Source organism: Aquarana catesbeiana, linkage group LG05, assembly GCF_042186555.1.
Source record: "Aquarana catesbeiana isolate 2022-GZ linkage group LG05, ASM4218655v1, whole genome shotgun sequence".
Taxonomy (NCBI): Eukaryota; Metazoa; Chordata; class Amphibia; order Anura; family Ranidae; genus Aquarana; species Aquarana catesbeiana.
The window spans coordinates 115269319-115284883 of NC_133328.1; the positions used below are offsets into that span (position 1 = coordinate 115269319).

Below are 15565 nucleotides of genomic sequence, written 5' to 3' on the forward strand. Positions count from 1 at the left end.
ACAATGATGTTTACCAGCACCCTGGTAGTTCATTGAGAGCTACAAGCCTTCAGCTGCAAAGGCTGTTAGTACTTGTAGTCTATTAATTCTCAGGACTCTTGTGAATAATGCGGCCATGTGGGCAGAGCCCCACACTGCTACGCTGTTTTTAAATTGTGACAGCGGGTGCAGGGAGTAGACCCCCGGCATGCTGTCACTGGGTGGAGGGGGCGGGGGGAGCTGCAGGAGTGGGAACATGAAGGTGAACTTCTCTAAAATATTTTAATTGTATTTTCTTATTGTCAAAGGCTACACGAGCATCTGTTTCAAAACACTGAAGTGACTCCTATGCTTGCATTTTACATTTTCATAAAACAAGTATGACAATTCTCTGTTGCCATAGTTGGTTGTTCAGATTTTACATGGGGGTTTTTTGTTTTTGTTTTTTTCCCCTGTAAAGCACAACTCTGGGCTCAGCTGCCCGGAGGCTCACCCATCAGTATTTTTTATGCTTTTATTATTTTAATTTATACCTGCCTTTATCCAAAATCGTTGGGCTAGTCTGGTGATGCGCTTGGTCCTCTTCAGTCTTCATTTGGAGATGGGTGATCCTCAAATGGCACCGATGTAATGAGTTCAGTGCTGTGCTCTGCATCACTACATAGTAAATGCAGGCCACCACCCTGAGCAAACAGGATCTCCTCAGTCTCTGAGACTCCAGATATACACTAGGTGTCCTTTAGCTCAGAAGACTAAGGAAAATCGAGTGCTGTGAGGGAAAGCTTCAGACTAAGGCCCCATGCAGACTGGACGTTCTGATAACCTTATAAAAATACCAGTAGCTTTGCAGTGTTTTTCATCATTTTTGCAATGGCGTTTTTTAGCGTTCTTCAGCATTAGCGTTTTTTAAAAAAAAAATTTTTAATGGATCAAAAACGTTAAACGCTTGTGAGCTGCGTTTTTCTGTGTTTTTGTTTTTTTTTTACATTGGAGCATTTTTACAGCTGTAAACTGCCTCTCAGAACCCACTAGTTGTAGGGTTTTTTACAGCCAAAAAATGCCCCAGTCAAAAACAGTTGATAACAGCCTATGCGTGCATGGACACATAGGATAACATGCTGGAGAGTTTATTGACTGTAGAAAAAAACCATCTGAAGCCAAAAACAGCAGCTGTAAAAACATCCAGTGTGCATGAGGCCTAAAGGCTGGATCTGAGTGTTTTTTTTTTTTTTCTTTTTGTAGTGTTACACGTGTTTGTGTGTTTGTGTATCTATATGCTTTTACAAGTGTTTTTATGTCACTCTTTATGCAGACTCAAAACACTTTTTTTCTAAAAAAACAAAAAAACGCGGTGTGTTTCAACTGGAATTTTTTGCGTATTTTTTTTGCCAGTGTGAATGAACCTTAGACTGGGCCTTGAACAGCTAAGTTTTAAGACTGTTTGCTGAGCAATATTTGTAAAGAATACATTTGCAGTTTGTGCATTTTTTTTTTTTTTAATTCTTGGTCTATTGTTCCTCAGGTCAAAGAGCTCACCAAGCCAGCCGTTGGCTCAGCTCCCATGTTTGGAGGACAACAAAACTCTAGCTTTCCCACTACAAGTAAGTTTCCATTAGCCCGGGTTCACACATGTGCGGTGTGAATTGAAGCTCAGGTTTCGCTGCGAAGATAAAGATCAGTTTAAAAACTGATCAGTTGTTTAGAGGTTCCCCTGCGGATCAGTGAGCAGGGAGAGGGGGGAGGTGTAGTGAGGAGAAGGAGAGAATTCATGTTCAGAACGGAATGCATCTGCGAATCAGATGCGTTCCCATAGAAGATAATGGCTTGTAATTCGCACCGCAATGCCCAGAAAATGCACACTTTTTTTTGTGCAATGCGCAGTGTGAATACAACGCACATATGTAAACCAAATACATTCAAATGAATGTATTTGAAAATGTCCTGCGAATTGGTAAGCCGCATCTAATTCACATAGGTGTGAACGGGGGCTTAAAGTTATGCAAGTCATACATTTTCGTATGTGGATACTGTTCATACTGATTACTGATGCGATAAAGGGAGTAGGCCAGCACAGACATGATTACTGTATCCAATGGATAAAACTCATCAGCTTTACTTGGGGACACCCCTTATGGCACCATTGTTTCCATAGTTTTAATTATCGTTTAGTTTTCAGCTTCAATAAACAGCCATGGTGTTTTAGATGAAGAAACACTCTGTTCTAATTAACTTTGAAAATTGTAAACCCCTGAAAACCTGACTATTGCATTGTACAATTAGCCCTTCAGTGCAAAATATTTCAGTCAAATTCACTAATATATCCTTAAATGCAAGTTAATCTCTGGCCCTTAACTAAACAAACTTTTAAATGTTGCACAGAATGCCAGGGATGGGTCCTGGACAGCAGGTATATTTCCCCACTATTTGGGCTGTGGTGGTCCCTTTTTAAGACATTGTTGAGTACTCAGGGGTTCTCACTCATGCAGGGTGAGGGGTTCTGGGGTAGTCTGGCTAGAGAAGAGAGGACTTCCTTTTTTTAGTACACTCTGGTGTGGTAAGTCCACATTAGTGACTTTGAAGGGTTTTGGGAGGGAAAAATCTTCAAACCCTGATTATGGAGACTTTGGTTCGGAAGAGGTTAACACCAATGCATCCATGTCCAGAAAAGGAAGAAGAAACGGACAGCACCTGTCTGTGAGGGAGAGAGCAGAACACAGCTGAGTGAGCAATGTGGGCTATCTTGTGGCCCAGACACGCTTGCTGAACTGTGGTAATCTCCACTGTGGGACCTCTAAGGGCTCTTTCACACTTGCATTTACACACTTACATTTTAAAGCAGCCTAAAAGTACATTAACGCACCTATAGTGTTAATTAGCACATATGATGTGTTGTACAGGCTTTCATGTTGCATCAGGCAACACTTCTCAGATGCCCTGTGTGTCGTATTTTTTTTTTTTTTTAAGGCCAATATGGGAAATGATCACTTTTGACCCTTTTCAACGCACTGTAAATGCCATAGGCGCGTTTACAGTGTGTTTTAAGGTGCGGTTGTGGTGCATTTCAATAGAAGTGAATGGAGGCAGTTGCAAAGCGTCAATACCTGCCAAACTCTGCAGGCAGCGATATTTTTGGCTCGCAGCAACGCTAACGCTGCAGTGTGAACACCTTCCTCCGCTCCCTATTGTAACAATTTAGTGTGGCATTAATAGGCGTTTGGGAAGCAATAAAAACAGGACACAACCACCTAATTTCAACACCTGTGTGAAAGAGCCCTTAGGTAGATGGAAGCTTGCAAATGAGTGGGACTGGAGGTGAGCTGACTTCATTTTTGCACCAGGACTTGATAGGCTGTTTTTGCTTGCTGAAGACCAGCTATTTGCCTGTTTTTGTTTCTCTATCCAGTGATGTGCATGAGTGCCTCAGCCTTCTGGGACTCTCCTCCTGATTGGCAGAGACACAGCAGCAGTGCCATTAACTCCTGCTGCTGTCAGTCAAAGTCAGTTAGCCAATGGAGGGGGGGGACCGCATCTCCATGTCTGAATGGACAAACAGAGCCGTGACTCAGCTCCAGTGCCCCTATAGCAAGCAGCTTGCTGTTGGGGCACTCGACAGGAGGGAGGGGCCAGGAGCACCAAAGAGGGACCCAAGAAGAGGAGGATCTGGGCTGCTAAGTGCAAAACCACTGCATTGAGCAGCTAAGTATAACATGTTTGTTATTTTTAAAAAAATGAGACTTTAGTATCACTTTTAAGCTTTCTAACCCTGCTACACTCTATCAAAAAAGATTTTGGCCTGAGTTGGAAGCACTTGTGATAATGTGCAAGCATACACAGCATCTTGCACATTATGGCCCATTTACCTCCACGTTTACCCTCTTCCAGCAATGACCATTCCGTGCTTCCCATTGCCACTCTTTTGCAATGGCTGCCATGCTCTTGGAATTATTCTTCTGGACCAACATCTTCCTTCTTCAGCAAGTGGGCAGCCACTGATAATGTAACTTCTACACGTGTTCTGGAGCTACATTGTCCTGCCAAATGGGACATCTTACAGATTCCAGGCATGTATGCTGAACATGTGCAATAGTCAGTGTGCAATTTAAAAAAAAAAAATTGCTAATAAATAAAAAAAAAAGTGAAAGCAGTTTATAGCATAGTCTCTTCTACCCATAAACTACCCTCTAGCAATTTGTGATCAACTTCAGTTTTTCTTTATTAAACCAACCAAGTGCAGTAATCCATGATAGCCTGTCTGTATGAATGTTTTGTAAGAGCTCATTCAGATGTGCATCCAGGGGACGGTAAGAGCAGGCAGCTGATCCACGATTTTACTGCCTCACACTGATTTAACAGTAATCTCTTATTTTGCAGGCTCCTCCGCCAGCAGTGCACCTCAGTCTGCCAGTAGTTTCAGCTTCAAGCCGGATTCTCAGGCACCTAGTGCAGGGCCCATTTCCAGTTTTCCCACTGCTTCAGGATTTGCCAACAAACCAGCAATCGGTTTTAGCAATGCAGTGACGGGATCCGCAGCTTCATTTACTTTTGCCGTAACGACAGCTTCTGATGGAGCATCATCTGGCTTCAACAACGCAAAGGCAGTTTCGGCTTCTACATTTTCCTTCGCACCGACCACCACCTCAGGTGCTGGAGCATCTGCTTTTACTGGGTTTGGGGCAGCCACAACGGCTCTGTCTGCAAGTACATCTTCTCACGTCACAGGTGCCTTTGGAGGGACTACAGCGGCTTCTGGATTTGGGCAAAGTACCACATCAGGCTTTGGGGGGACAACAGTGGCTTCTGGTTTTGGGCAGAGTACCACATCAGGCGTTGGGGGGACAACAGCGGCTTCTGGTTTTGGGCAAAGTACCACATCAGGCTTTGGGGGGACAACAGCGGCTTCTGGTTTGGGGCAAAGTGCCACATCAGGCTTTGGGGGGACAACGGCTTCTGGTTTTGGGCAGAGTACTACATCAGGCTTTGGGGGGACAGCAGTGTCTTCTGGTTTTGGGCAAAGTTCCACATCAGTCTTTGGAGGTGGTCTAAGTACTTCTGGCTTTGGAGGTCCTGCTGCTAATACAGTAACATCAGGATTTGGTGCAAAAACAAGTGCTGTGTCTGATCTATTCAAAACAGGTGCTGCAAGCTCTGCTACTACCTCCATATTTTTGCAAGCATCAGGTGTGTCAGTAAGCCGTCCACCAAGTGTGACCTCAACATCAGAAGCCAGCAGTAAAAATCCTGTTTTTACACGACGGTCTGAACTCTCTGACAAAGAACTCTCACAGTTTCAATCCAAGAGGTTTTCACTAGGGAACATTCCAATACGCCCTCCACCTGCAGATCTTTTAAAGGCGGGATAGCAAAGCAAGTCTGTTTATTGAGGTGTGTTCAGTTCATTTTATATATTAAACATATTTTCAGAATTTTGAATTTTGTTTTGGTTTTTTTCTGAAGTTTTCAACATCACGTTGAGTTTGTTATTATAGCAAAAAGTAAAAAATTTTGCTTTCTTTCAAAATTGTCGCTTTTTTTTTTTTTTTTTTTGTTTATAGCGCAAAAAATAAAAACCGCAGAGGTGATCAAATACCACCAAAATAAAGCTCTATTTGTGTGTGGGGGGGGACGTCAATTTTGTTAGGGTGCAACGTCGCATGACCGCACAATTGTCAGTTAAAGCACACAGTGCTGAATCACAAAAAGTGCTCTGGTCAGGAAAGGGGTAAATACTTCTTGGGCTGAGTGGTTAAAGTGTTATTAACCACTTCCCATCTGGGCCAATTCTGCCACTTCGCTCCTACATGTAAAAATCATCATGTTTTTTTCTAGAAAATTACTCAGAACCCCCAAACATATATAGCGATTTTCAAACGCTTTTAAAAAAAAAAAAAAAACTTTCATGAATTAAGAAAAAACAGTAAAGTTGGCCCAAATTTTTTTGTATAATGATGATGTTACTCCGAGTAAATAGTTACCTAACATGTCATACTTTAAAATTGCGCACACTTGTGGAATGGCGCCAAACTTTGGTACTTAAAAATCTCCATAGGCGATGGTTTAACATTTTTTACAGGTTACCTGTTTAGAGTTACAGAGAAGGTCTTTTTTTTTTTTTTTTTTTTTTTTTTTATTATTATTCTTTACAAACAAAAATACATATACAGGTTTGCGTCAAGCTTAATAGCTTCATTTCTGTCCCGCACAATCCTGCTTCCCAGTGGGGTCAGACCATTTTCCTCGAAACCCCTTTCCCTTCTGTCTTTCAAGCGGGGTTCCACTCAAATTTTTTACTTAATCTTGCCCCCTTTAGTTAATTGCATAGATGTTCAAATGCCGCACGAAAAATTTTTTTATCGCTGTAATTACCTTTTATATTGTACTTTATTGTGGCTCTTCCTGTCTCTCCTCCCATGGGAATAGGCATGTTTATTGCCTTTCCCCGGCGCCGCACTGTCTCCTGGGAGCTTAGTGTCAGGCTTCCCAAGATTCAGTGCGGGAACAATGACCATGCGTGTGAATAAGCTGTGAATAAACATGATTCACCACATCCCGGAAATCAATGCTTGTGGGCTTCACATGCCCACAAGCAGCATCACATTTTTTAAGTTATTCTTCAGTACGAAAACAGACAGAGGTGGAAATATTACACCCAAACTGTGAGTATTATTTTGGGATTAGTAAAGTGTCTCAATGACCTAAAAAAAAAAAAAAAAAAAAAAAAAAAAAAAAGATTGGTCACCGGACTCCCGCTTTCAGTGCTATACATGGGGAGTTGTATCTCCATTTTTCTTTTTTGTGTATCATGTCCCAAATTTCTAGTGCTTTCAGTGTCATTTTGTGTGCTTTCTCTCCTATGTTCCTCAAATGTGATGGCACCCAAATAGATTTCCCCAACTCTGTCTTGCTAATTGTGTTTTCCAGTTCCACCCATCTTTTATTATCATTTTTTGCCCAGTCAATAACCCGAGCGAGGAGAGCCGCTCTATGATAGTTCACCAGGTCTGGGACTCCCAGACACCCCTGCTTTTTGTCTCTGGTTAGTATTTTTAAGCGTATTCTTGTTTTTTTTCCCCTTCCAAATGTATCTAAGGAGTATTGTTTTCCATTGTTTGTTTTAAAATATGCTTGTGGGAGAGGTATCGGCATCATCTGAAATTGGTACATAATCTTTGGCAAAAGGCTCATTTTAAATAAATTAATTCTCCCCAACCAGGACACATGTCTTGACGCTAACTTGCTCAGATCCTTTTTAACTTCATTCAGTAATGGCAGGAAGTTTGATTGATACAACGTATCCATGTGCATTGTGATCTTAACCCCTAGGTATTTTAGCTCTTTCTCTCTCCAAATAAATGGGAATTCCTTCTGATATACCAATGCCTCCTCTAAAGGAATGCCCCAAATTCAGAATCTCAGACTTTGTCGGGTTTACATTAAAATTCGAACACTCTCTGTATTGTTTCATTTTTGTCAATAAATTGGGCAGGGTTATCCTCAGGCAGGTCACAAAGAACAGAACATCATCTGCGTATGCGGCCAACTTATGTTCCTCTTCTCCCATCTTAAGCCCCCTAATGTTCATATCCTGTCGTATTTTTGCTAGCAATGGTTCCAGCGACAGTACGAACAGTAGGGGGGATAGTGGGCACCCCTGTCTGGTACCATTATACATCTCAAAATGTCTTGACACGGTGCCATTCACTTTCACCCTTGCAGTGGGGTGCTCATAAAGTGCGCCCAGCCACTTCATAAATCTACTTCCTATACCCCTCCTCGCCAGTGCCTCTCCCATGAACCCCCAGTCTACCCTGTCAAACACTTTTTCAGCATCTATCAACAGGTGTAGACCGGGGGTCCCGGACTCCCTTATTACATGCGTCACCAGCAGTGTCCTGATTCCATTGCCATGGCATTCTCTTCCGGGTATGAAACCAGTCTGGTCGGTGTGTATTGACTCGCACATTAGTGGTCTCAATCTTCCCAGCATTACCTTGGCAAACAACTTAATATCTTCATTCAATAATGAGATTGAGCCTCTAGAGCCTCCTTCCTTATTGCCCACTTCTAACTATCCCGTTGATGTATGTGCACAATTTGGGGACCAGGACATCTCCAAACTTTTTGTAGTATAGCATTGTTAGGCCATCTGGACCTGGACTCTTACCCGGTGGAGTTTCTCCTATTTTTTTCCCTATCTCTTCCTCCGTCACCGGTTTTTCCAACCCACTTCTTTGCTCTTCTGAGATTTCATTTTAATCTGACTCTTCTAAAAAATATTTCATTTTAACCTTTCTTTTATTTTTTTGCTAAGGTGTTTCATTCCTATTTATAGCGTATAACTTCGCATAGTATTCTTGAAAGGCTTCTGCTATCCCTGATGTGTTATGCACCATTTCTCCTTTACTATCTTGTATTTTTTCTATATAGTTTGCTGTTATTTTCTTTTTTAACATCCTAGCCAGGGGTTTGCCAATTTTATTTCCCCACAGATACCTTTCTTTTTTAATCTTATTATACGTCGACCTTGTATCTTGCTCAACTAGTTCTTTCAGTTCTTCTCTTCTGCTAATAAAAGTTGCCATCTTTTCTGAATTTCCTGTTTTTTTATGATGCTGTTCTAACTCGGAGATATCTTTTATCAAACTATTCTTTCCCCTTATTCTCCCCTTTTTTTCTTTCTGTTTCTAACTGAATCAGTATACCTCTGACATATGCCTTATGGGCCTCCCACAGTGTGGCCTCTGATATTTCTTCTGTGTCATTAGTTTTAAAATACCATTCCAGTTCCTGCTTAATCCTCTCTTCTACTTTCTTGTCCTGTAGTAACTCTTCATTTAGTCTCCAAGGAGTTGTTCTATTCAACTTTCCCTCGGTCTTAATTCTCATCATTACCGGCACATGGTCAGAAAACGTGATCTTAATTTCAGCATTGACAACTGTTTCGAGCAGTCTGTGGTCTATCAAAAAGAAATCTATTCTTGAGTATGTCCCGTGCACAGAGGAGTGGAACGTATAATCTCGACATTTTGTATTCTGTGTTCCCCACATGTCTGTTAGTTGATTCTGGAAGAGTCTCTTTTTATAACCTTCCGTGATACGTTCCCGGTTCTCTGTGCACTGGACGTACTGTCCATCCCTGGAATCATACAGAAGTTAAAATCTCCGCCCAATATAGTGTGCCCTTTCTTGAAATCCATGAATATCTTTATGATATTAATTGTGTATTTTATTGGGTTAGTATTAGGGCAATTGATATTTGCCAGAGAGTATTCTTCCTCATTAATTTTACCCTTCAGGAACAGATATCGTCCCTCCGGGTCAACCATTCTATCCTCTAGGACGAATCTTACTCCCCTGGCAAATCCTATGGCAATCCCTTTAGCTCTTTATAGGGGAATCCCCGTAGTACCAGACTGGGTAGTCTCTAGATCTTATTTTTAAGTTGGAGTCATGTGATATGTGTGTCTCTTGTAATAGAACCACATCCGCCTTATATTGTTTAATCTCTCTTATTATGTTTCTATCAGAGCATTTAAGCCACGTACATTATAGGTGATGAAGTTGAGGGTGGTCATCTCTGCGCACTGTGCTCCGGGGCTTGTCTGCCGTTCTCCCCTACTCCCAGGGGCACCGTGGGCAGAGATCCCCTCACCCCCTTCCTTCTTATCTTGATCCCCTCCACAGCAGAGCCCTCTAAAAAAAAAAAAAAAAAAAAAATCTCTCTGCTCTTTCTGTAGTCCTGCCATCTGTTCTTTTAAATCGCTTACTGCCCTTGCTTGTAGGTCCAGCCGCTCTTCTGTACCTTCTACCCTTCTAAGGATATGGCTTAAATCTTCATGGAGAGAGGCCATTTCCCCTTTAATGGACAGTTCTAGTTTTGTAAACATCTCCGCCATTTCTCCTTTAGTTGGCAGTTGTTGTTCATTTTGTCTAGGTTCTACTGCCAAGATTTCATCTGTATCAGCACTTAAACTTATTGATGTGTCTGTTGTATCTGCTTCCTTAGGTTGTTTTCTCTGGCCGCTTTTTTGTGTACCCTCAGGGGACTTACTCTAGGCCCCTGATTGTTTCCCTTGGCTCTCTGTGCCACCATCTTGTTTCATGAATTTTTTTTATGGAGCCTGGGCTTGCACTCACTTTTGGGGGGTTTGCACTTGCTCCCCTTGTCGGTTCCCCTCTCTTGTTACACGTTCTTTAATCCGCGGGTATATCTCCTTATTTCAAGAATGATCTGTCCGGTCCAGCCGGCTGTTACAGGTATGTTCACAGAGCCTGTAGCTGGGATCTCTCCCTGTTTCACAGTGTTTTGTTCAGTCAAATTTTAACAGGTATATCCGCCGAGTAGATGGCAGAGATATCCCATTATTTTGCGGTATTTTATTCAATCCATCAGACTCTAACCGATATATCATTGAGGTATACTGCGAGGAAATCCCCTTATTTCACAGTGTTTTGTTCAGTCCACAAAACAGCCAGCGGAGGAGGAAGAAAAAAAAATCCCTTTGTTTCACAATGTTTCTGTTCAGTCCAGCAAATTTTAACAACCAGCTTTAGTAGGTATATCCGCATAGAAAGCAACAGGGATATCCCCTTAATTCACAGTGTTCTATTCAGTCCAGCAAATTTTTTATAGGCATACCCACAAAGTGAGCAGCATTACTATCCCCAAATTTCACACTGTTCTATTCAGTCCAGCAAGTTTTACGACAGTTTTAACAGGTATGCCTGAAATATAAAAAGCATGTATATCTCTCACTTTCTCAGTATTCTGTTCAGTCCGTCAAGTTTTAGCTAGTATACGCGCAAAGTAGACAGCAGAGACATCTCGTCATTTTCATAATGCACTAGTCAATCCGACATGCTTTAACAGGTCTACCTGCAATATTCTCTTCCCTGTTTCACAGTATTCTGTTCAATCCAGCAGACTTTAACAGGTACACTCATACATTATGCAGTGGGGGTATCTCCCCTTTTCATGAATTCCAATTCATTCCAACATTTCAAGTTCAGTAAGCCACTCACGCCCTGTCAATTCCGTTCCTCCAGGGTACAGGTTGGCTCCTCTCACTGCCGCTTTGTTGCTTCTTCTTTAACAGTATTTCAAGCCCCAGGGCTCATGTAAAAGCAGATAGAGAAGGGGGGAGGGTGGGGGAGAACTGCACCGAGCGTCATCCAACCCCTTTGGACGGGGAGTCGGTTTGTCTCAGCAATCAGTGCTACCTGACATCAGATTTGGAGCTAATCTGTGTAGCTCCACAGGGGCAGCTGCGGGTTCATAAGTTCAGAGAAGCCGGTGTCTTGTCAAATACTGTCCCCCATCGGATAGTGTCCGCCCTGTACGGCGCAGTACGGAGGACAAACGAGACGCCGAAAGTCTCTGAAGTTCAACAGCTGATTGTCAGCTGTACACAGCGCCTGCGCACTTATTCTGCCCTGTGTCCAGGTTCATGCCCCACTATCCAAGTGGACATAGAGTTGGATAAAAAGATGCTGAGCGAAGCGAGGCCGTGCCCGAAGCGTGGCGAGCGAAGCGAGCCCACGAGGGACCCTGTTACAAAGCGTTGACTATTAAAGTGCCCAAGCGCTGTGTACAGCTGATGGTCAGCTGGTCAACTTCGGAGACTTTCGGCGTCTCCTTGTCCTCCGTACTGCGCAAGCGCTGCGCAGTACGGGGCGGACACTATCTGATAGGGGGACACTTCTCGTCAGAACACTGGCGCTCCTGTGGTCCTGCACTCGTGTCCTTCCTTCATGAGATGCGGGGGGGACGCAGAGGAGATTCCTTTCTCACACACTCATGCCAGGGAAGAGGATCGTGGGCTATGCTGGGTCATCAGCAGCAGCAGGTGCGCCCATTCAGATCAATCATCGGGTCCCTCCCTCCGTTACAGAGAAGGTCTTGGGCTAGAATTGTTGTGCTTGCTCTAACGCACGCGGTGATACCTCACGTGTGTGATTTGACTGCCGTTTACATATGTGTCTCGGCCTTTCCATTCGCGTCCCCGGCTTTGTTTAGTTGTGCCGGCCCGGACGTGATGTCATAACGTCGCTCCCCGGCCTTTGAGGGTCATAGAGATGACTGGGGACCATCTGATCACCAGAATTCTCTATGCTCAACTTCCGTTGGCGACCGATTCATTCTCCGGCTCGCCGGTCACATGGACCTGAGGGCGATGAGAAAGGGGGGAGCGGCGTCCCCTCCCACCGCCTGTAAAAACGATCAAGCTGCTGAACTGCCGCCATGATTGTTCTTGGGGTGCAGGGAATCGCCGGCCGAAAAAGATGATATCTGGATGATGCCTGTAGCTGCAGGCATCATTCAGATATCCCCACTCAAAGACCATGACGTACCTTGGGTGGGAAGTGGTTTAATCAATTATTTTTATTAAAATAAACAAACATCTTATACTTGCATTGGTTTTGCACAGAGCAGCCCCAAACCTCCTCTTCTGGGGTCCCCTGCTGGCCTTCTTGGCTCTTCCTTTTCTCGGTGGCCCCGCATAGGAAGATGCTTCCTATGGGAGCCCACCTGAGGGCTCGCCTGAGCCATGCTGCCTGCCTCCCTTTCATGCAGGGAATGCATTAGGATAGAAAACCACCCAAGCCTTTACAGCTATTTTAGGACCAATTTCGTATCCTCTTGCATATCCTGTGAGTGATCCCCCCCCCCCCCCCATAACCAGTGGGACTTGGTGAAAGGGGCACATTTTCCTCCCTCCTGCACGGGGTGTTATGGAGTTTTCTTTTTCATACATCATGGGACACAGAGTTAGGCTAATATTCATTACCTGCTGGGTTATATGCTGGGTCATCTCCAGGTGAATGGACACTGTTAGACCAAAGGTCTTCAGACAGGAAGTGATCCCCTATATAACCCCTCCCACACAGGAAGCACTTCAATTTTTTTTACCAGTGTCTGCAAGGTGGATGGCATGATTTGTTTGAGCTCTCTGAGCTCCAGGTCTCTAGTCCCACAAACGGTTCTTAAATGAATCAAGGGTTTGACCGATCGGATCTATTTGACACAGGCTTTATATGCTTAGATAAATGGTACCCGAGCCTCGAAAAGAAGACTCAAGATCCTGCGAGGTTTTGCCTGTAATGTGGCCTCCGGGCGCTGGACCCTGCAAAGTGGAATCCTGGACAATACAGCGCTGAGGCATTCCTGCAGGGTGCTGTACAGGTCTAAGGGAGTGGACCCTAAACATGAAAAGGATGCCCATTAGCGATGGGCGAACGGTGGTTGTTCGGACGTTCGGCAAACAACGAACATTATGCGGTGTTTGCGGCAAATTCAAAAGCCACGGAACACCGTTAAAGTCTATGGGACATTAACGTGAAAAACCAAAAGTGCTCACGAGCCGTCAGAGCGGGGGAGGGGTCACCCGTTTTCGTCACTGGGTGGCCCCGCCCTCAGCTATATAACGGCTGTCACCGAGAAGAAGCGTCACTCGGCGGGAGCCTCCCATGGAGGCGGTGCTGTTGCGTTTTTTTTTTTTCTTTTTTGGTTCATCAGGCGCCGTGATAGAAGATGAATGGACATCGCTGGACATTTTAATTTTTTTTTATTTTTTAACCCTTTCATGACTAAGCCTATTTTTGAAATTTGGTGTTTACAAGTTAAAATCCGTATTTTTTGCTAGAAAATTACTTAGAGTTCCCAAACATTATATATATTTTATCAGAGAATCTAGAGAATAAAATGGCGATTGTTGCAATATTTTTTATCACACGGTATTTGTGCAGCTGTGTTTTAAACGCAAATTTTTGGAAAAGGGACACTTTCATGAATTTTAAAAAATCCAAACAGTAAAGTTACCCCAATTTTTTTGTATAGTGTGAAAGATGATGTTACGCCGAGTAAATAGATACCAAACGTGTCACCCTTTATAATTGCACGCACTCGTGGAATGGCGACAAACTACGGTACCTATGAATTTCCATAGGCGACGCTTTAAAAAAATTTTACGGTTACCAGGTCTGAGTTACAGAGGAGGTCTATGGCTAGAATTATTGCTTACACTCTGACGATTGCGGCGATACCTCACATGTGTGGTTTGAACACCGTTTACATATGCGGGCGCGACTTCCGTATGCGTTTTCTTCGCTGCGCGAGCTCACGGAGACAGGGGCACTTTAAAAAAAAAATTTTTTTATTTTATTTATTTTTTTACTTTATAAATTGTGTTTTAAAAAAAAATTTTTTTTTTTCACTTTTATTGCTGTCACAAGGAATGTAAACATCCCTTGTGACAGTAATAGGGGGTGACAGGTACTCTTTATGGAGGGATGGGGGGTCTAAAAGACCCCCCATCCCTCCTTTACACTTCAAAGTATTCAGATCGCCGAAAACGGCGATTCTGAATACTATGTACTTTTTTAAATTCGGCCCCATTGGCAGCCGAGTAAACGGGAAGTGACGTCATAACGTCGCTTCCGCGTTTACGAGAAGGCTGGAACGAAGCCGCTCACAGCTCACAACATGGGGGCAACTCCAAAGCACCCTCCCCATGTTGAGGGCATGTGGCCTGGTACGGTTTAGGAGGGGGGGGCGCTCTCTCGTCCCCCCTCTTTTCCTTCAACCTGCCAGGTTGCATGGTCGGATAAGCGTCTGGATTTTGGGGGGGATTCCTACGCCATTTTTTTAAATTTTGGTACAGGGTTCCCCTTTTAATATTCATACCAGACCCAAAGGGCCTGATAATGGACTGGGGGGGTGGGGGGACCCATGCCGTTTTTTTCAATGAGTTTTATCTATATTGCCGAGACCCGACAATTCATTACAGCCGCGATCAGTTTTAAATTACTTTTTTTCCTTTTAGAAATGTTATTTTGCTGTGGTACTGTTCTAAACACGGGAAAACTGTGCCACTTTACAGGCATACTCAGGACACCCCTAGGCATGATATTTAAAGGAGTATTTCATTTTTATTGTTTCACTTTAAGCATTATTAAAATCAATGCTCCCGAAAAAAACGGCCGTCTTTAAAACTTTTTTTTGCATTGATACATGTCACCAAACACTTTTTATGGCAATAACTTGCATATAAGCCTTTAAAATGAGCACTTTTGATTCTTTATGTTCGCGTCCTATAGACTTTAACGGTGTTCGTCCAAATTTTTTGCCTGTTCACAAGTTCTTAGTACCCAGTCCTTGAAGGTCCTCGAGTGACAGGAACCTGCCGTGAAGGGTGAAGATTGGGCTCTTAGTTTCTAAGCTGCCCTGCACCTGGATGGTTAAGTGAAACCCCTTTTTTGTTATTATTGTGGGGTGTCCCAGTGATTGTAACAATCAGTCAAGCTAGCTAGAGGCTGGACACCTGTGTGGTGACCATACGGGGGAGTTTTGGGGCTAGCTGTGAGTGTTTGCAACGTTTACCTTTTTTGCTTGTCTGGCTGTTTTTTACCTGTATGATGACGCACGATGATGCGTCATTTCGCCTTGGTTCACCATGGCGCACGTGCGTTCGCAAAAGCGCCGCTGGGCTCGGCAGTTTGGTGGCTATGGCGCATGCGCCGTAGCCTTTATCTGGGCGCACAAAGATTTGCGTCATACGCGAATACTGCCACGCTCGTTCGCCGGGACCCT

General features: G+C 43.7%; 1 protein-coding gene across 1 annotated transcript in view; it reads left to right on the forward strand.

The window, feature by feature from the left end:
• Nucleotides 1-5402, forward strand: part of NUP42 (nucleoporin 42) — a 34343-nt gene extending 28941 nt beyond the window's left edge. The window contains exons 6-7 of the mRNA XM_073630092.1: nucleotides 1502-1580; nucleotides 4351-5402. Of these exons, the coding sequence (XP_073486193.1) occupies nucleotides 1502-1580; nucleotides 4351-5339 (1068 nt within the window). The 3' untranslated portion in view covers nucleotides 5340-5402. The remainder of the gene's footprint in view (nucleotides 1-1501; nucleotides 1581-4350) is intronic.
• Nucleotides 5403-15565: the final 10163 nt, after the last annotated feature.